The 22,197-nt window shown below is 37.5% G+C and overlaps 1 protein-coding gene across 2 annotated transcripts in view; it reads right to left on the reverse strand.

The window, feature by feature from the left end:
* Positions 1-261: 261 nt before the first annotated feature.
* PPEF1 (protein phosphatase with EF-hand domain 1) overlaps positions 262-22,197 on the reverse strand; it is a 113,796-nt gene continuing 91,860 nt past the window's right edge. For both annotated transcript variants that reach the window (XM_040633764.1, XM_040633767.1), the window contains 5 exons: positions 20,823-20,965; positions 9,613-9,719; positions 3,164-3,327; positions 1,727-1,811; positions 262-859 (listed from right to left, as the gene is read on the reverse strand). In XM_040633764.1, the coding sequence (XP_040489698.1) occupies positions 651-859; positions 1,727-1,811; positions 3,164-3,327; positions 9,613-9,719; positions 20,823-20,965 (708 nt within the window). In that variant the 3' untranslated portion in view covers positions 262-650. The remainder of the gene's footprint in view (positions 860-1,726; positions 1,812-3,163; positions 3,328-9,612; positions 9,720-20,822; positions 20,966-22,197) is intronic.

Below are 22,197 nucleotides of genomic sequence, written 5' to 3' on the forward strand. Positions count from 1 at the left end.
TGCAATCGGAATAGCAGAATAAATTGCACAGTGTATGCATAATCAAGGCCCAATGAAGGTGTCAAACAATATTAACTATAGGGCTCAATCTGAATTGTGTTCACTTTGTATCTCCAACAGACAAGAAAAAAATAGGATTTTTCAAACAATTCACTTCTGCAGCTTCCCCCAAGAATCTGATATGGCCCCCATCCCTCAAGCGTGGTTCCCCCAAGATTGAGAATCACTGGTTTTATAGTCTCCAAAGAAGATTCAGTTTAAAGATGGACATATTTTATTCCGTTAATAGTTTGGTATTCCTCCTCCCATCCCTCAGTCACTCACACTTGTTGTACTTTTCTCTGGTGCTCTGCGGGTTTCTTTCAACATGTTTCCAAACTTCAAGAGGCCAACACTAGGCTCAAACCCAGTTTCTGCCTGGCAATGTGTGAGTCCTAACACTGGAATCAAATCCTATCAGCTGTCATTTAACCTAGTCTTACCAATGACCGCTTCCTGGGGACTTCAAAAACCCACACTATACATCTGCTCATGGCATGAACGGGGGTCTACTTTTCTCTACTACTGATTATGAATTACAAGGGTTCTGGAAAGATGGTGTCAGTGATTTGGGCCCAAGAGTTTACAAGGAGGGAAAGCCCTAGTTCTTGTTAAGGAAGGTTGCCATCTGATTTGCTCAACTTATCCAATTTATGCACTACATAGAAAGCCTTTAGAAACTCATTAAAGTCAATGCTTCCATCTTTGTTTAAATCCATTCTTTCAGCGAGCTCATCAACTTGAAAATCATCAATATGAATGCTGTAGTGACTATTGAAGAGTTTCCACATGGCACGAAATTCTTCCATGGAAATCAGGCCTAAAGGAAGATAGAAGAAGGCTGTGAGTGTTGGTTTTGAGACCCACCTAATGGAGGTGTGGGTAAGTTATACTGATTGAATAGTCCTAATGAGAATCTCACTCACATGCCTGACCATCAAGACACTGAAGGAAATAGAAAAGTCAGAATGTCAATATAAGAAACAATATGTCACTTTCAATTACCAGGGGATCCTGAGATTATTTCAAACCTGGAATGAGTATACACTGAAGGGATGGGAGTAGATTGTGGACTGGGGACTCTATGTGGTATAGAAGTTGCAAGATCTAAAATCTAAGGGAAAGGGACATGAAAGTAGAGGGAGAAGATACCCTGGCCCTTTATAAGAGGATTGCAAACAGTGGCTCTGCCATGTTTTATAGGCAATGGTTTACTTTCATATTTTGATTATTGACTTTTGGTATTCAGTGACCTCTGCACTTGGGCATTATCCGATGAATTTTTTTGGAGTTTGAAAATAAGTAATTGTGCCTCAAAGCCAAGCAGAAATGAATTTTCATGGCCCTGAGTCCCAAAAACAGAATCAGAAGTCCAGGAATGATTTTTATTGCCTGGAGTAACCACTGTGTTTAATGGCCAGGAAATTATCTTTTCATCTGTGCTGGTGACTTACAAAGGGAGTTATTCTTGTCTAATAGATCCAGAGGCCTATAGGGACCGTAAGGTCTTGAATACAGTTTTTGGACAAACTAAAACAATAATAATATCAAACATGAGTTTATTCCCTGCTCTGAGTTAAATCAAGTTTGGGTGAAGAATGCAACAGATGAAAACAGAGTTCTGCTTTCTGAGAAACAGATTAGCCTTTGTTTTCTACTGCTACTGAACTAATCAATGCTCATTTACCTGAGTGATCAGAGTCAATGACATTGAAGATGATTTGCAGGTCAGAGCGGTATCTGTACAGAGTTTCAATTAGAGTAGATTGAGCCTAAAATAAAGATGTTCTAAGTGTTAAAACACATAGAATTACTAATACAGGTCAATTTTAGTAAATGGAACAAACACAAAACATTATCACCAGTTCAAAGGATGTGATTTAGATAGAAATTTGAGAAGGCAGGCCTTCCTTGGAAAACCAACCGTCTTTCATCAAAGACAAGACCACGCTCTTGTATGCGGAAGCAAGTGCAGCCTGCATTCGTCAGAGAGCTGGGCCCACGCCAACGAGGAAGCGATGAACAACAGCCAACATTAACTGAGAACACTTGAGTGCGGGCTCTGTGCCTAGAGTTTTCCATGGGTCATTTCATTCTGTCCTCGATAAGAGCCCCAAGGACGAGAATTATTATTATGTCCATTTTACAGATTAGGAAACAGGTAAAGTAAGTTTCCCAAGGTTCCCATTGCTGGTAAATGGGATCCGACTCTCAGCTGCCTGAAGCCAAGGCCTATGGGTTTGGTCACCGTGGTAAACTGTGTCTTAGGTGAAGCCAAAAGCCTCCTTGGTGTGGGTATTTTACTCTCCCACCTACACTTTACTTTTCTCCTCTCTGCTCTTACCTTCTCATCTCCCCTGCAAACAATCACCCCATTCTTAGTTCCCATCAGCTCCCTTTTAGCCCAGTGTTATAACTAATTGCCAAAGGGTTGTTAATTAATAAGTATGGGCGGTGGTGTCTGATAATCCTCCCTGGGGTATTCCCATTTTAATAAGAGATTCTAAAGTTTACAAATCTTGAAGGCATAAAATGTCATGTCAGCAAGTCTATATCCTCACAGTTTAATAGGGAGTCTGTTGAGGATTTTAAGGGGGAGCTGAATGAAAGAATGGATGCCATATTTGCCCTTCTGCTGGACAGCATGTCAGAGAAGAATCACATATTTGACATGGATTTGCTTGCAGAAACTTCTTCTTTTTCCATCTTGCATGTTCTTAGAAGGCACAAATTTCCTGAACAGATCACAATGTACCTGGGAGAGCCCCCTTAGGACTTTCCCAAGACTGCCACGCCCATCCACCAGATGATTCCCACTCCCCAACTTTTCAAAGGACTGAGTTCCTCTTATAGGTTGCCTGAAGGGTGTTTCCCTCCAGCCAGGTTTTTTTGTTTGTTAGTTTTAAAGAGAAAGAGCACATGTGTGAGGGTGGGGAGGGGCCGAGGGAGAGAGAGAATCCCAAGCAGACCCCACACTGAGCTCAGAGCCCGATGCGGGGCTCGATCCCACGATCCATGACATCATGACCTGAGCTGAAACCAAGAGTTTGATGCTTAACTGACTGAGCCACGCAGGCGCCTCATTGCTCCAGCCAGGTTTTAGGTGGGGCTACGTTTCACTTGCCTCTTTCACAGGTTTCTGAATGTGGATATCCTGGAAGCTGGACATGTAGTTAATATTTCCATTTTTGTCTGTGGTTACCAGATGTGAACTCAGGGATCTCCATGGTAAGTTCAGCCCCAAAATGTTCTCCATGGAAAAAGCCCACTGGCCCATAGAAAGTTTTCCTAACAACAACAACGAAAAACAAAGCCCATATCATTGGTTGATAATTTGGTAAAGAAATGCAACCTATTTGGCAGAGCCAGTGAGCAGCCTGGCGTTTTGAGGCCTGGGTGCCTCCTGCTCCCCTTTGTGAGTTGTCCCAATAGGCACCACAGTTCTGGTGTATAATATGGTAATTCCACACTTCCATACATCACCCTGTGCTCATCACAACCAGTGCAATCCTAATCCCTAGCACCTGTTTCACCCGTCCCTCACCCACCTCCCCTCTGGTAACCAGCAGTTTGTTCTCTAGAGTTAAGAGTCTGTTTCTTGATTTGTCTCTCTCACTCTCTTATTTTTTCCCTTTGCTTGTTTTGTTTCTTAAATTCCACATGAGTGAAATCATATGGTAGTTTTCTTTCTCTGGCTTATTTCACTTAGCATATACTCTCTAGCTCCATCCATGCTGTTGCAAATGGCAAGATTTCATTCTTTCTTATGGCTGAGTAATATTCCATTGTGTATGTATACCACTATTCTTTATCCATTCATCAATCAATGGACACTTGCGTTGCTTCCATATCTTGGCTATAGTAAATAATGTTGCTATAAACATAGGGGCGCGTGTATCCCTTTGAATTAGTGTTCTTGTATTCTTTGGGTAAATACCCTGTAGTGTGATTGCTGGGTTGTAAGGTATTCCTATTTTTAACTTTTTGAGGACCCTCCATACTGTTTTCCACAGTGGCTGCCCCGGTTTGCACCAATAGGGCACAAGGGTTCCTTTTTCTCTACATCCTCGCCAACACCTGTTGTTTCTTGTGTTGTTGATTTTAGCCATTCTGACAGGTGTGAGGTGATATCTCATTGTGGTTTTGATTTGCATTTCCCTGATAATGAGTAATGTTGAGCATCTTTTCATGTGTCTCCTGGCCATAATTCTTTTTTTTAAATTAATGTTCAACACATACCAAAAAGTTCACAAAACAAATACAGAGCTCAGTGAATTATCACAAAGGGAGTTCCTATGTAGCCACCATTAAGGACAAGAAATAGAACATTGCCCAGTACCATATGATTTCACTTGTGAAATTTAAGAAACAAATGAGCAAAGGGAGGGAAAAAGAGAGGCAAACCAAGAAACAGACTCTTAACTGTAGAGAACACACTGAAGGTTACCAGGGTGGGGGGGTGGGGGGGTGGATGGGCGAGACAGGTGATGGGGATTAAGGAGGGCACATGTCCTGATGAACACTGGGTGATGTATGGAAGTGTGGAATCACTATACTATACACCTGAAACTAATATTACACTGTATGTTAACTAACTGGAACTTAAATAAAAACTCAAAGTTAAAAAAAAAAAAAAGAAAAGAGAGAGAACATTGCCAATATTCAAAAGGCCCCCTTGTGGCCTCTCACAATTACTACCACCTCCCACTTTACTAAGGAGAGCTGCTATCCTGATTTCTAACACTATAATTTACCTTTTGTCTTTTTTGATCTATATGTAAATGGAATCATGAAGTATATATTCTGGGGGGAGTCTGGCTTCTTTTGCTTAACACTAAGTTCATGAGAGTCACCCATGTTGTTCCATTCAGTTTCAGCATCTTCATTGTCATTGGTGTATGGTATTCCATGGTGTGAATACACACAATGTATATATCCACCTACTGTTGGTGGACATTAGGGTTATCCCCAGTTCGGGGCTATTACAAACAGTGTTGCTAAGAACATTTCTGTACATGCCCTTTTGGTGCATCGAACCTACAGCTCAATTTGAAAAGAATTTATATCTTGACAACTTCAGCCCTTGAACACAGTAATATCTATCTATTTATTTCAGTCCTTTTTAATTTCTCTTAATAATATTTTATAAATCTCATACATCAGTCATTAGGTTCCTTCCTCAGTACTTGCTTATCTGCTGTGAATGGTATCTTTTAAGATTTTCATTATCTAAAAGTTAATTCCTAGCTATACCAGTTATCAGTTTATTCCTGCTCAGCTCCAAATCTACCCTTCTTTGCCCTGTTTTGTGACACTGGAACTGAAACCTGTAAATATTTCTCTTTTGGCAGCTGGTATAATGTCAGTAGAGGGTACAGGAAGAATGCTCTAAGACTTGGCAGAAGAAACGCTTCTGGTATGCTTTCCTTCTTGCTTTTACAGCACAGCATGGTTGCCAGAGGTATGTGGGAAATGCATTGGCACCCACTATCTAGTCAATTTCACTGGCACCACAGTGAATGCCTTCCTTGCCAGGAGTGTGTGGGAGACTCAGTGGTACACAGTCCAGAGGGTTTTGCTGGCACCCCAGTGGGTTGCTCCATCCTCTTCAGTCCTGGCCCCCAGCTATAGACCAGCTTTGACATGGGATGCCTCAGTGAACTTCCACCCCATCTAGTGGGCTACAGTCTCTCCCTCTTCAGTGAGGTCTGAATCTTAGCCTTCGTGGGGGTAGGGGACTCTTCCAAGTTTGTTCCTTCCTTGGGTACACTCTCTCAGCCTTAGAGATAGCAGCTGTTCCCTACAATTTCTATTCCTGTATTCTTTAGAGTTCTCTTTTAGCCATTTTAGTAATTAATCACCTTTTACTAGTTAGTAATTCTTTATATTAAATTTCTCTGTTCAAATTATTGCTGTGGTTTCTGTCTCAAGAGACTCTAACCAATATACTAATATATGGAAATGCAATCAATTTCTGTGTATTGACTTTGTGTTCTACTTGTTAAATTCACTTATTAATTCTAATAGTTTTTCTGTGTCTTTATTTGGGTTTTCTGAATACTCAGTTATGTTGTCTACACATAGTAACATTTTATTTCTTCCTTTTTAATTCTTATCATCTTATTTAACTTGCCTTATTGCAGTAGCTAGCATCCCTAGTACAATGTTGAACAATCTTGAGAGTAGACATCTGTATTAGTTTCCTACTACTGCTGTAACAAATTACCACAGACTTAGTGGCTTAAAACAACACAAATTTATTCTCTTAAAGTTCTGGAGATTAGAAATCCAAAATCTGTTTGCTGGGCCAAGTCAAAGTGTCAGCAGGGCTAGTTCCTTTGGGAAATTCTGATGGGAGGATCCATTTTCTTCCCCTTTTCAGCTTCTAAAGGCTGCCTATATTCCTTGGCTTGAGGCATCTTCCTCTATTTTCAGGGTGTATCATTTCAATATTTGCTTCTATCAGCACATCACCTTCTCCTCCAACTCTGACTCCTCTCACATCCCTCTTATAAGAACCATTGTGATTATATCAATTCCACCTAGATAATGCAGGTTAGTCTCCTTAGGTCAAGATCATTATTTTAATCACATCTACAAAATCCCTTTAGCCATATAAGGTAACATTCAGAGATTCTGGGAATTAGGATGTAGACACATTGGGGGATAGGAATTATTCAGCATCTTTCTCTCATTCCCAATCTTAGAAGAAGAGGTTTCAACATTACTCCATCAAGTGTGCTATTTTCTATAGGCTTTGTTAGATATCCTTTATGAGATTAAGGAAATTTGCTTCTATTTTTAGTTTTCTAAGTGTTTTCTAAAGCCATGAAACCAAGGTAAAATACATCCAACAAGTTTTTCTTATTTTGAGAGAATCATGACTTCTTTAATTTAGTTAAAGCAGTGAATTACACTGATTAATTTCTGAATATTAAAACAACCTAGAATTCCTAGCATTTCTAGAATAAACCAAACTTTGTTGTGCTCTATTAACCTTTTGCTATTATTTCATTTAGGATTTTTTTCATCTAAATTTATGAGTGAGATTACCCATTAATTTTCCTTTTCCATAATGTTTTTGTTACATTTTGGTATCAAGGTTATGCTGACCTCCTAAAATAATCTTGGAAATATTCCTTCTATTTCCATTCTCTGGAAGAGTTTGTGTAATACTGGTTTTATTCTTAAATGTATATTGTAATAGCTAATGAAACTATCCGAACTAAGGTTTCTTTGTGGCAAGTTTCAAAATTTCAGATCCCATTTTCTTCAACAGTTATAGGATTGTTCAGATTTTCTATTTTTTTGTGTGTGTCCGTTTTGGTAAGAGAGAGAGAGTGTGTGTGTGTGTACATATTTTAGGAATTTGTCCATTTAATCTAAAGTGTCAATTATTAGCATAAGAGTTTTTATAATACCTCTTATGAGCTTTTTAATATCTGTAAAGTCTGTAGTAATATCTCCCCTTTCAATTCTGGCATTGGTTATTTCTCTTTCTCTTTCTCCTTACCAGTGTTTTATCAACTTTACCAGTTTCTTCAAAGAATCTTTATTTTTTTACTTTGTTGATCAGTTTCATATTTTAAAATATTAAAATATATGCATGTTCAGTGCTTCTCTAACTTGCATCTTATAAGTTTCAATATGTTGCATTTTCATTATCATTCAATTGCAGAATTCTAATTTCCACTGTTATTTCTCCTTTGATCTGAGTTACTTAGAAGTGTATTTCTCATTTCGAAGCCCCAGGGAATTTTCTGGCTACCTTCTGTCAATTCACTATGATAGAAAATGTATTCTGTATATTTCGAATACAAAATTTGTTGAGATTTGCTTTCTGTTCCAATTTATAATCAATTTTTGTAAGTGTTCCATTTGTGCTTGACAAAAATGTATATTCTGCAATGTTGGGTGCAGGATTCTATATACATCTTTTAGGGAAAGTCTGCTAATCTTTTTGTCAGTTAATTCTTTTAGTTAAAGGAGTGTTAAAATCTCCCAATATGATGGTAGATTTTTCTACTTCTATTTGTTCTGTTCGTTTTTTTACATATTTTTGAGGCTATATTAATCGGTACATACACATTTAGTATGGATTCAACTGGCAAACTGAATATTTTATCATCATAAAGTGTCCCTTTTTATTTCTAGTAATGTGTATTTCCTTAGAGTCTACTTTGTCTAATATTAATAGAGCTGTTCCAACTTTGATTTTGTTAGTATTTTCATGTTATATCTTTTCCTAAATTTTATTTTCAGTGTTTTGTGTATATGATTCCACTGTCTACTGGCTTCTATTGCAACTATTGAGAAGTCTGATAACAGTCTAATTGTTTTCTCTTTGTAGCAATGTGTACTTCTCTCTGCTTTTAAGATATTTTTATTTGCTGTTGGTGCTCTGTAGTTTCTCCACAAGTGTGTATAGGTGTGAATTTAATTTTTTTATCCTGTTTGAGAAACACTATACCTCTCTACCTGTGAATATGAGTTGCTCATCAGTTCTGGAAAAGTCTCAGCCGTAATCATGTCAAATATATCCTCTCTTACAGTCTCTCCTCCTGGGACCCTGAGTAGATGTATGTTAGACTTTTACTGTCCATAACTCTTAATCTTTCTAATTCTTTCTTAAGCAATGTCTACTCTTCTGTTTAACCCATCCATTATGGTTTTTTTTAACAAGTATATTTTTATACCTATTTGGTTCTTCAAATCATTTTCAAATGCATGTCTGCAATTCCATCTTTTATTTCTTTAAACATTTCTTAGTTGTTTGTATTTGTATTTGATAATTCTAATATCTGATATCTTTAGGGAACTAAATCTGTAGTTTGCTGTTTCTACTGACTCTTACTCATGGTAGCTTGTCTCCTTGTTTGTTTCATGATCTTTGGTTATGAACTCGTGGTTGATCTTACTCTCGGGATATATTAGTGGCCAAAATTACGGATGCATCCCTTGAACATGGGTTTGCACTTGCTTGCCAAGAGTCAGGAGGCACTACAAACACAAGCCTACCATAGCCACTTTGAGGGCCCAAGCTTGATGTAGAAGTCTCAGATCCAGCTTATCCATCTTTCTGTTATCCCATGGTTTAGTCTCAGGATTGAATGTTACACCAAAATTAGCATTTGCCCTCAGGACAATCTACCATTTTGGGCTTGCTTGCTGCTCCATGCTCCCATATGTGGTTTCAAAAAACCTTTCAAGAGGAAAGAAAATGTTTCCTAGATATTTATCTTACTGTGAGACTAGTAGATGCATTAAAATTCTGTATCCTCTAGAATATAGCTGTTTCTTAACAGGAGGGCCTTATAGAGTATTTACTCTGAGATACGACCAGAAGAGAAGGGTTGTTGTTTTAAGTTGAAAGAAACTTACTGCAAAGGAGGAATGTGGCTTTTTTCAAGCACATAATGGATTATATTTTATTTTTATCTCTATCTTTCCTTGCTAGTAAAAATAGAAAACTGAAATCTTGAGAACCAAAAAAAAAAAAAAAGAAAAAAAGAAAACTGATTTGTATGTAAGCTGGTATGTTAAGAAATGGTAAGCATTACATAATTTTATTACCTGATTTACTGCGGTCTTGAAGTTGGAAAGCACGAATGAGGTCAGTTTTTCTTGAAATCATTCTCTCTTTCAATATCCTGATGGCACTACTCTCAATAGCATTCACCCTATGTTAACGAAACAATTATTAGGTGAAAGACACATAAATCATCCCACTGTGTCTTGTTTTAATGTGTTATGTTACCACTTACCAGTTTCTACATCAAATGAATTGCCTAATTTCACACACGCCCTGTTACTAGGTGGTCAGTGTGCACGTATTATGAAATTTTAAAAGGATTACCACTGGCGTTTTCTTTTTTATTTCAAAGATTTACACAAGCAATTGATGTCTGAGCATATCCAAGATAATTTTTAAAAACAAGAAAAATAAAGAGGGACTTGCTATAGCAGACACTACAATTTCCAGTGAAGTTGCTTAAATCAAACAATAGGTATTGACAGAAGAGAAGACAGATGCACGAGCAGAACATAATAGCAACTGCATAAACTTAGTGAACTATATATGGCAACAATATATATGACAAAGGAGGTATTACAATTCAGTAGAAAAGGGCAATTTTTTTTAACATGGTGCTAACATAGTTATCTGTCTGGATGCTAAACCACCTCGACCATTTATAAAAATAAATTCTAAATAAAGGAGGAAGAGAGAAATAAAGTAGCTATGAGTCATATACCCCCTCCCCCCAAAAGCAAAATGGCAGAGGTAAATCCAGCCATATCAATAATAACATCATATGTGAATAGATTTTAAAAAATCAAAAAGCAGAGACTGTGAGACTGGATTTTTACAAAAAGACCCAACTGTATGTTTTCTACAGGAGATACACTTTAGCTTCAAAGATACAAAGAGCTTGAAAGAACAACAACAAAAAAGATGTATTATGCAAACATCAACCATAAGAGAGTTAGAGTGGCTATACTCATAGTGACAGAATAGACTTGAAGACAAAATATATTACTAGAGATAGAGGGATATAAAATATAAAAGAGTCAGACAAGAAGATAAAACAATTGTAAACATATATGAACCCAACAACAGAGCCAAAACTATATGAAGCAAAAACAGACAGAGTTGAAAGGAGAAATAGACAATTTAACAATAATAGTTGGGGACTTCAATATTCTACTTTCAATAATGGATAGAACAATGAGGCAGAAAATAAAAAAGGATATAAAAGACTTGAACAGCACTATAAACCAACTGAATTTAACAGATACGCATAAAACACTCCACCCAATAACAGAGTATACATTTTTCTAAAGCACATGTGGAACACTCTCCACAATAGATCCTATGCTAGGCCACAATATAAGTCTCAATAGATTTAACATGATCAAAATAATACAAAATATCTTTTCTGACTATAAAGGGAATAAATTAGAGATTAATAACAGAAAGAAATTTGGGGAAATCACAAATACAAGGAAATTAAACAACACAATCCTAAATAACCAATGGGTCAAAGGAGAAATCACAAGAGAAATTAGAAAATACTTTAAGATAAATGAAGATTAAAACACAATATGTCAAAACATATGAGACACAACCAAAACAGTGCTTAGAGGAAAATTTATAGCTATAAATGCTTATATTAAAAAAGTTCTCAAATCGATAACATAATCTCTGCCTTCAAAAACTAGAAAAAAAAAGAGTAAACCAAAAGAAAGCAGAATGGAAAGAATAAAGAATAGAGGAAAACTACAGGCATAAATGTTTTACAGTACTTCACAGGTATTTTTCCATATTGAAGGTTTGTGGTAACCCTCCATCAAGCAAGTCTATCTGCGCCATTTTTCGAATAGCATTTGCTCACTTTGTGTCTCTGTGTCAGATTTTGGTAATTCTCACAATATTTCAAACTTTTCCATTATTATTTTACTGGCTATGGTGCTCTATGATCAGTGATCTTTAATGTTAGTATTGTAATCTTTTGGGGGTGCCACAAACTATGCCCATATAAGACAGCCAACTTAATTGATAAATATTGTACCTGTTCTGACTGCTCTACTGACCAGTCATTCCCCCATTTCTCCCTTTCCTTGAGCCTCCCTTTCCCCCGAGACACAACAATATTGAAATTAGACTAATTTATAACCCTACAATGGCCTCTAAGTGTTCAAGTGAAAGGGAGTCACAGGTCTCTCACTTTGTATTTTTTTAAGTTTTTTTGTTTTTGTTTTTTTGTTTGTTTTTGTTTTTGGTTTTTTTTTGTTTTTTTTTTTTAGTAATCTCTACACCCAATGTGGGGCTCAAACTCACAACCCCGAGATCAAGAGTCATTTGACTGAGCAGCCAGGTGTCCCTCACTTTAAATTAAAAGCTACAAATGATTAAGCTTAGTGATGAAGGCATGCTGAAAGCCAATAGAGGCTGAAAACTAAGCCTCCTGTGCCAAAAAGCTAACCAAGTTGTGAATGAAAGGAAAAAATTTTAAAGGAAATTAAATTGCTATTCCAATAAACCCAAATGATAAGAAAGTGAAACAGCCTTATTGCTAATATGGAGAAAAGTCTAAGTGGTCTGGATGGAAGATCAAACCAGCCACAGTATTCTCTTAGACCAAAGCCTAATCCAGAGCAAAGTCCTAACTCTCTTCAATTCTATGAGGGCTGAGAGAGGTGAGGAAGCTGCAGAAGAAAGGTTTGAAACTAGCAAAGGTCGGTTGATGAGGTTTAAGGAAAGAAGCCATCTCCATAATATTAAAGTTCAAGGTGAAGTAGCAAGTGCTGATATAGATGCTGTAGCAAGTTATCCAGAAAATCTGGCTCAAATAATTAATGAAGGTGGCTCCACTAAACAACGGATTTTCAATACAGATGAAATAGCCTTCTACTGGAAGAAGATGCCATCTAGGACTCCCATAGCTAGTGAGAAGTCAGTGCCTGGCTTCAAAGCTTCCAAGGGCAGGCTGACATTCTTGTTAGGGGCTAATGCAGCTGGTGACTTTAAGTTGAAGGTGATGTTTATTATTTTTTTAAAGATTTTTTAAATTTATTTGAGAGAGAAAGAGGGAGCACAAGCAGGGGCAGAGGGAAAGGGAGAAGCAGACTCCCCACTGAGCAGGGAGCCTGACAGGAGGCTCGACTCCAGGACCCTGGCATCGTGACCTGAGCCGAAAGCAGATGCTTAACCAACTGAGCCACCCAGGCACCCTGAAGGCAATGTTTATTTACCATTCTGAAAATCCTAGGGCCTTTAAAAATTACGCTAAATCCATTCTGCCTGTGCTTTATAAATGGAACAAAGCCTAAATGACAGCACACCTGTTTACAACATGGTTTACTGAATATTTTAAGCCCATTGTTGAGGCCTACTGCTCAGAAAGAAAGATTCCTTTTAAAATATGCCTGCTCAATGACAATGCACCTGGTTATCTGAGCGCTCTGATGGAGATGTACAGTGAGACTAATGTTTTTGTGACTGCTAACACCACATTCATTCTGCAGCCCATGGATCAAGGAGGAATTTAGACTTTCAAATCTTATTATTTAAGAAATACATTTTATAAGGCTATAACTGCCATAGATAGTGATTCCTCTGATTGATCTGGGAAAAGTAAATGGAAAACATTCTGAAAAGGATTCACCATTGTTGATGCCATTAAGAACATTCGTGATTCATGGGAAAAGGTCAAGTATCAACATTAACAGGAGTTTGGAAGAAGTTGATTCCAACCCTCATGGATGACTTTGAGGGGTTCAAGACTTCAGTGAAGGGAGCAACTGCAGATGTGGTGGAAACCACAAGGAGCCTGAAGATGGGACTGAATTGCTGCCATCTCAGGATAAAATTTTAATGGATGACAAGTTGCTTCTTATGGATGAACAAAGAAAGTGGTTTCTTGAGATGAATCTATTCCTGGTGAAGATGCTGTGAAGGTTATTGAAATGACAACAAAGGATTTAAAATATTATATACATTTAGTTGATAAAGCAGCAGCAGGGTTTGAGAGGACAGACTCCAATTCTGAAAGAAGTTACTGTGGGTAAAATGCTGTCAAACAGCATCCCATGCTACGGAGAAATCATTCATGAAAGGAACATCCAATCAATTTAGCAAATTTCACGTTGTCTTATTTTAAGAAATTGCCACAGCTACCCCAACCTTCACCAACCATCACCCTGATTAGTCAGCAGCCATCAAGATTTAGGCAAGACCCTCCACTGGCAAGATGATGACTGGCTGAAAGCTCAGATGATGACTAGCATTTCTTTTAGCAATACAGTATTTTAAAATTAAAGTATATACATTGTTTTTTGGATATGCTATTGCACACTTAATAGACTACAGTATAATGTAAATATAACTTGTATATGCACTGGGAAACTGAAAAATTCTCCTGACTTGCTTTATTGTAATATTTGTTTTATTACAGTGGTCTGAAAATGAACCTGCAATATCTCTGAGGTGTGCCTGTAAATGAAATAGAAAACATGAAAACAATAGAGAAAATCAATGAAGCCAAAAATTGGTTCTTTGAAAAGATCAATAAAATTGACAAAACTTTAGCTAGACTGGCCAAGAAAAAAAGAAAGAAGGACTCAAATTTCTAAAATCAGGAATGAAAGAGGGGAATCACAACTGATCTCACAGAAATGAAAGATTATAAAGGAAGACTATAAGCAATTGTACACCAACAAATTAATCCAGATAAAATGGACAAATTCCTATAAAGATACAAACTACCAAAACTAAGAAGAAATAGAAAACCTGAACAAACTTGGAACAGATAAAGAGACTGAATAAGTAATCAAACAACCTCCCATGAAAGCTCAGGATGAGATGGCTTCACGGTGAAGTCTACCAAATGCTTATAGAAGAATTAATACCAATCATTCACAAACTCTTCCAAAAAAGAGAAGAGGTGGGCGTACTACCCATCTTATTATATGAAGCCAGTATTTTAGCCTGATACCAAAACCAAAGATCACAAGAAAACTACACATCACAACATCTCTTATGAATATAGATGGAGGGGCATCTGGCTGGCTCAGTCAGTAGAGCATGTGACTCTTGATCTCAGGGTTGTGAGTTCGAGCCCCATGTTGGGCGTAAAGATTACTTGAAAAATTTTTTTAATTAAAAAAAATATATAGATGGAAAATCCTCAAAAAAATACTAGCAAACTGCATCCAGCAATATATAAAAGGGATTATATAACATGAACAAGTGGGATTTATCCCAGGAATGCAAGGTTTGTTTAATATCTGAAATAAACAAATGTAATACACCATATTAATGAAATAAAGAACAAAAACCACATGATCATCTAAATAGATGCAGGAAAAGCATTTGACAAACTCTAACACTCTTTTGTGATAAAAACACTCAACAAATTAGGCATAGAAGGGAACTTCCTCAATCTGGTACACTAACAGTGAAAGACTGAATGTGTCCCTCTTAAGATCAGGAACAAAGCAAGGATATCTGCTCTCACCATGTCTAGTCAACATTAGTCTAGAGGGTCTAGCCAGGACAATTAAGCAAGAAAAAGAAGTAAAAGGCATCCAGACTGGAAAAGAAGTAAAACTGTTTTCATTCATAAATAATATGATCTTATATATAGAAAATCCCAAGGAATCTACTAAAAACTAATAGAACTAATAAACGAGTTAATCAGGATTGTACAACATACAAAAATCATTTGTATTTCTATACGCTAGAAATGAACAATCCAAAAATGTATATTAAGAAAGCAATTCTACTTACTATAGCACCAAAAAGAATAAAATACTCAGAAATGAATTTAACAAAAGAAGTCCAAGATTTTTACACTGAGAAACCAAAATTTTGTTCAAGAAAATTAAAGATCTAAATAAATAGAACAATATCCCGTGTTCATAGACTCAAAGACCTAGTATTGTTAAAATGGCAATAGCCAGGGTTACCTGGCTGGCTCGGTCAGTTAAGCGTCTGACTCTTGGTTTCAGCTCAGGTCGTGATCTCAGGGTCATGATCTAAGAGTCATAAGATTGAGCCCCATGTTGGGCTCTGTGCTCAGCAGGGAGTCTGCTTAAGATTCTTGCTCTCCCTTCCCCTCTGCCCCTCCCATCCAGCAAACAAACAAACAAACAAATAAATAAATAAATAAATAAATTTTAAAAAATCTTTTAAAAAATAAAAATAAAATAAAATAAAATGGCCACCAAATACACCTATGGATTAAAAATCCCAGCTGGCATTTTTGTAGAAATTGACAAGCTGATTCTAAAATTCATATGGAAATGCCAGGGTGTCAGAATAACTGAAAAAGTCTTAGAAAACAAGAATAAAGTTCAACTCACAGTTCCCAGTTTCAAAACTTACTACAGAGCTATAGTAATCAGGACCATGTGTTACTTGCATTAGGATAGACCATAGATCAATGGAATACAAGTTAAAGTCCAGAAATAAACCTATACCTTTATGGGCAATTGACTTTTGACAAATGTGCCAAGACAATTAAGTGGGAGAACAGTCTTTCCTACTGATGGTGCTGGGACAACTGGATAGCCACATGTAAAAGAATAAAGATAGAGCCCTACCTTACACCACGCACAAAAATTAACTCAAAATGGATCAGATACCCAAATGTAAGAGCTTAAGCTATAAAATTCTTAGAAGAGAATATAGGAATAAATCCTCATACCTTTGGGTTAGGCAATGGCTTCTTAGATACAACACCAAAACCACAAGCCAAAAAAAAAAAAAAAAAGAGAGAGAGAGAGAGATTGGATTTCACCAAAATTAAAAATTTTTGTGCTGCAAATAATACCATCAAGAAAGGGAAAAGATACCCTGCAGAATGAGAGAGACTATCTCCAAATCATTTATCTAATATGTGATGTGTACATAGGATATATAAAGAATTCTTACAACACCATAATAAAAAGAGTAATAACTGAATTAAAAATTGAAAAAAGGAGGGGTGACTGGGTGGCTCAGTTGGTTGAATGTCTGCCTTTGACTTGGGTCATCATCCCAGGGTCCTGGGATAGAGGCCCGCATCAGGCTTCCTGCTCGGAGGGGGAGTCTGTTTCCCCCTCTCCTTCTGCCCCTCCCCCTCCTTGCTCTCTCTATCTCTCTCTCAAATAAATGAATAAAATCTTTTTTAAAAAATTGAAAAAGGATCTGACATAGACATTTCTCCAAAGAAGTAAGCAAATAACCAGTAAGTACATACAAAGGTCCTCAATATCACCGGTCATTAGAAAAATGCAAATCAAAACCACAATGAGGTTCTCTCTCACATTCATTAAGATGGTGACAATAAAAAAGATCATAATAAGGGTTGACAAGGATGTGGAAAAACCAGAATCCTTATACACTGCTGGTGGGAATGTAAAATCATGCAGACCCTTGGGGAAAAAAAGCTTAAAAGTTACTCAAAATGTTAAAAATAGTGTTACCATATAATCCAACAATTCCACTTTCAGGTATATACCCAAGAGAAATGAAAACATATGTATGCAGAAAATCTGTCCACCAATGTTCAAAACATTATTATTCATAATAGCCAAAAAGTGGAAAAAACCCAAATATCTATTGATGGTCTGATGAATGGTCAAAGAAAATGTGAACTATTCAAGCCAAAGCAATCTTGAAAAATAAAAATAAAACTGGGTTATTACAATTCCAGACTTCAAGCTATATTACAAAGCTGTAGGAATCAAAACGATATGTTACTGGCACAAAAATAGACACATAGGTCAATAAAACAGAATAGAAAACCCAGAAATAAACTCACAATTATATGGTCAATTAATCTTCGACAAAGCAGGAAAGAATATGCAATGAGGAAAATACAGTCTCTTCAACAAATGGTGTTGGGAAAAGTGGACAGCTACATGGAAAAAATGAAACCACTTTCTTACACCATACACAAAAATAAACTCAAAATGGAACAAAGACCTAAATGTGAGACCTGAAACCGTAAAAATCCTAGAAGAGGGCACAGGCAGTAACCTCTCTGGCATTAGCCATAGCAACTTTTTCTAGATAGGTCCTCTGAGGCAAGGGACACAAAAGCAAAAATAAACTACTGGGACTACATCAAAATAAAAAGCTTCTGCACAGCAAAGGGAACAATCAACAAAACTAAAAGACAACCCGTGGAATGGAAGAAGATATTTGCAAATGACATATCTGACAAAGGGTTAGTATCCAAAATATATAAAGAACGTATCAAACTCAACATCCAAAAAACAAATAATCCAATTAAGAAATGGGCAGAAGACAAGAACAGACATTTCTCCAAAGAAGACGTACAGACGGCCAACAGACACATGAAAAGATGCTCAACATCACTTACCATCAGGGAAATGCAAATCAAAACCACAATGAGACATCACCTCACACCTCTCAGAATGGCTAAAATCAAGACAAGAAACAACAAGTGTTGGCAAGGATGCGGAGAAAGGGGAACCCTCGTGCACTGTTGCTGGAAATGCAAACTGGGGCAGCCACTGTGGAAAACAATATGAAGGGTCCCCAAAAAGTTAAAAATAGAAATACCTTACAATGCAGCAATCGCACTACAGGGTATTTACCCAAAGAATACAAGCACACTAATTCAAAGGGATATGTGTACCCCTACGTTTATAGCAGCATTATTTACTATAGCCAAGATATGGAAGCAATGCAAGTGTCCATCGATTGATGAATGGATAAAGAATAGTGGCATATATACACAATGGAATATTACTCAGCCATAAAAAGAATGAAATCTTGCCATCTGCAACAGCATGGATGGAGCTAGAGAGTATATACTGAGTGAAATAAGTCAGAGAAAGAAAAATACCATGTGATTTCACTCATATGTGGAATTTAAGGAACAAAACAAATGAGCAAAGGAAGAGAGAGAGAGAGAGAGAGACAGAGAGAGGCAAGCCAAGAAACAGACCCTCAACTATAGAGAACAAAGTGATGGTTACCAGAGGGGAGGTAGGTGGGGAGATGGATTAAATAGGTGATGGGGATTAAGGAGTGCACTTGTGATGAGCACAGGGTGACGTATGGAATTGTTAAATCACTATATTGTACACCTGAAGCTACTGTAATACTATGTGTTCACCGTACTGCAATTAAAAACTTTAAAATTTTCGGGGATGTACTGTATGGTGACTAACATAATATAATAAAAAATCATTATTAAAAAAAAAACTTTAAAATTTTTTTTAATTAAAAAAAAAAGAAAATGTGGTTTATTCATATAATGGAATATTATTCAGCCATAAAAAGGAATGAAGCATTCATACGTTACAATGTGAATGAACCTCAAAAACATTGTGCTAAGTGAAAGAAGCCAGTCACAGAAGACCACACATTGTGTGATCCCATTTACATGAAATGTCTAGAATAGGTAAATTTATAGAAACAGAAAGCAGATTACTGGTTGCCTAGAATTGTGATGGGGGAGGTGACTGGTGACTGCTAATGGGTTCAAGTTGTCTTTTTAGTATGGCAAAATGTTTAAAAACTAGATTATGGTGATGGTTGCACAACTCTGTAAATATACTATCAGTGAATTGTATATTTTAAATTGGTCAACTTTATGGTATGTGAATTATGTCTCAACAAAGCTGTTAAATTGAGATTAACTTACTAATATAAGAAAATACAACATATATAAACTTGCTGTGGAGCCATTTTTCTAACAAAGATGAAAATCCGAAAGATAAAATGAAATTATACATATAAATGTGATTTCATAGAACTAAAGTAAAACGAAAACACCAACAAAACAGTTGCAATGTAAGTATAAAAATCCTCAATCGCTCATTTGCAAAGAACTCCTGAAAGTTGATCAGAAAATGAAAACCCACTATAAAATGGGGGAATAATATAAATAGGAAATTCAAAGAAGAGAAAAATGCAATGTCCAAAAACATAAGATGGGCAAACTCAGCTATGTAAAAAATGCTAATTAAAACAATGAGATTTACCGTTTTGATCCATCAGCTTGGCAAAAATTAAGAAGTGTAATAATATCTAAGACTAATGAGGATGTGGAAAAATTGGTATGTTGTTTTTCAGACTATTGTTAAAATTCTTTTGGAGTATCTAGCAAAATTTTAAACCATAAACCATAAATTCCACATTTTGAAATTTCATGTAAAAAAAGCACTAAAACTTATGGCTGTATGTATGCATGTATGTATGTATGTATACACACACACACAGAGAAGTGTTTGTTATATATAGCATTGTTTTCAAGTGCAAAGCCCTGGAACCAATCTGGATGGCTATCACTTGAATAAGATTTAGTCACTCCATAATTGTTACAGCACATCTACTAGAAAGATTGAGTTAGGTCTATGTGTATTAACTTGAAGTGATGTTCATGATATCATCTTTAGAGAAAAAGTCAGTTGTAGAATAGAGTGTGCTGTGAGATTCTATCTTTGTTAAAAAAGAAAAAAAGTATGTATGTTGCTGACTGCCTTTCTCCTCCCCCTGGGAACTGCATTTGATGAGGGAAAGGACTTTTGCCTGTTTTGTTCATTGCTATATTGCCTGTGCCTAGAACAGTGTGTGATACACAGTAGGTGCTCAAAATTTTTTAAATTCGATGAATATAATGGTTTGTCTATTTCTGTAGGAGCAAGAAGAGGGAAAAAATGTCCACTCTAGGCTATCAATTTCAGTTCCCTCTGGGGAAAAGGATTATTAAGAAGGCGGGCGAGAGAAGATCATTAGCATTTTATGTATACATCTTTGTTTGGTCTCACTTGTTAACAACAAACATACTTGTTTTATAATGAAAACTTCTTAAAAATATCATGTTGAATGGAGAAAAGGAAGAGAAGCTATGGATGCCATCACTTGGAGAGACACTCAACTCCTGTCATCATACACTTCTGGATAGAAAAGAGACCAAGAGGCAAGAGCACACAGGGCTGTTTGGGGGGCAGGGAGGGTTGTCGGCTGTGGGGCTGTGGGACTGGGTGGATGTGGGGACCTTCTTAACATTCAATTAGAGGCTGCTCGTAGACACTGATTGCTTTACCCATTTAAAGAGACATATGAATTGAAAATTGCTCCTCTTGGTTTCAAATATGAATGCGTTCAGCACTTGGTGTCTGGAACTAATTCTACTGTGTTTATACCAGTGAGTCACCAGGAAGTGGTTGTCTTTACTCTCGTGGCCACTCTTAGTCACTCTGGACTGGTTCTACTTGGTCACCAGTACCAGCGCTCAGAATTCTCCTTAGAGCATACACACCTTTGGTAAAGAGGCCTTGAGCAAGTTGTCCTAGTTACTTGGTACTGGAAAAATCGAGGGGTCATATCACAACACAGTTTGATGTAAGCTCCTCGATTGCTGCCTTCTTCATAATAATTAGAAGCAGAAAATACGGTAACAACCTGATTAAAGAAAAAGAGGGCCAGGTTCACAGAGAGTTAGTTCTCAAAAGGTCCTTCAATAAAGGCAGAAATAGCTCAATTCCTAAAAAAGCAAAAACCAAACAAAGATCCAAATCCATACAAATTATCCAAGTCTGACAGGATTTTCTGTGACTCCACTGGAGAGCAACAAGACTTTAAATCAGTGGCCCCGGGGATACTCACTTCTGGCCGCAGAGCCTTGCAATCCTGTGTACAATTTCATTTCTGTATCTTAGAATTCCACTTAATGCTTGGTTTTGCGAATTCTAATTTTCCAAGCGGGTAAAGCCTTTGTTTTCTTTCCTTGTGATATCTCAGTGTTCAAAATAAAACTCCTCTACTATCAGTCTTTTTCTTTTTCTTGAAGCTGACTGATGTAGGAGGCTTGGGACCCTCCACAAAACCAGTCCTTTAAGGGCAGAGAAAATAGTGGCCAGGATACAGAGTGTCCAGGACCACCCTGCTGGGAAGGAACCAGCCTTGGTGCCATGGTGGGGGATGGCAGGGTAACCCTTGTCATTGACAGGCCACCTGGCCGGGGCCCAGTTCTGCCCTCATCAGCCTGCTACTTCAGACAAGCTATTTTCTCTCTGTTTTCTTAGTACAAAGAAACCTTAAATAATACTTGCCTTCACTATCTCTCAACATTAGCAGGAGCCGAAAATGAACTAACGGAGCTGAGAAAAGTGGAAGTCTTGAAATAGAAAGAGAGGCCACACAGCACTGAAGGAGCACAACGCACTCCGTTCTAGCGGCTGCCGCCCAAGTGACCACGGCGGGGCCTGGCTAGAGCTCACCCACGCGGCGAGGGGAAGGGAGGAGAGGGGGGTTTTGCGGCCGTGCCCTGCACAGGGAAAGTACAAAAGGTGAAAGACAGTGACCTGGATTCGCTGCTGCCGTTGATGTGCTCTGTGACGGGAAGTACGTTCTTAACCGCGCTGTGCTGGAGAGCCGCCTTTCCATCAGTAAAGAAGGCAGGCTGTCTGTGGGTGAACTTGGAGCTACATGTCAGAATTTCTGTCTCTGGGATTCGGGAGGATCAGGGAAATAAACCAAATATCTCTTAGGGTGCGGCACAGTGGGGCCCCTTCAAACAACCTGTGTGAACCCTGTAGTCTCCTGTTTCTGCCTACCAAAGCCCAGCCTCCTGTTTCGGTCCTGGGGAAGACACCTTCCCATGGGTCTCTGGGTCAGACGCATCCTGTGAAGAA

Source organism: Ursus maritimus (assembly GCF_017311325.1).
Source record: "Ursus maritimus isolate PB19 chromosome X unlocalized genomic scaffold, ASM1731132v1 scaffold_X1, whole genome shotgun sequence".
Taxonomy (NCBI): Eukaryota; Metazoa; Chordata; class Mammalia; order Carnivora; family Ursidae; genus Ursus; species Ursus maritimus.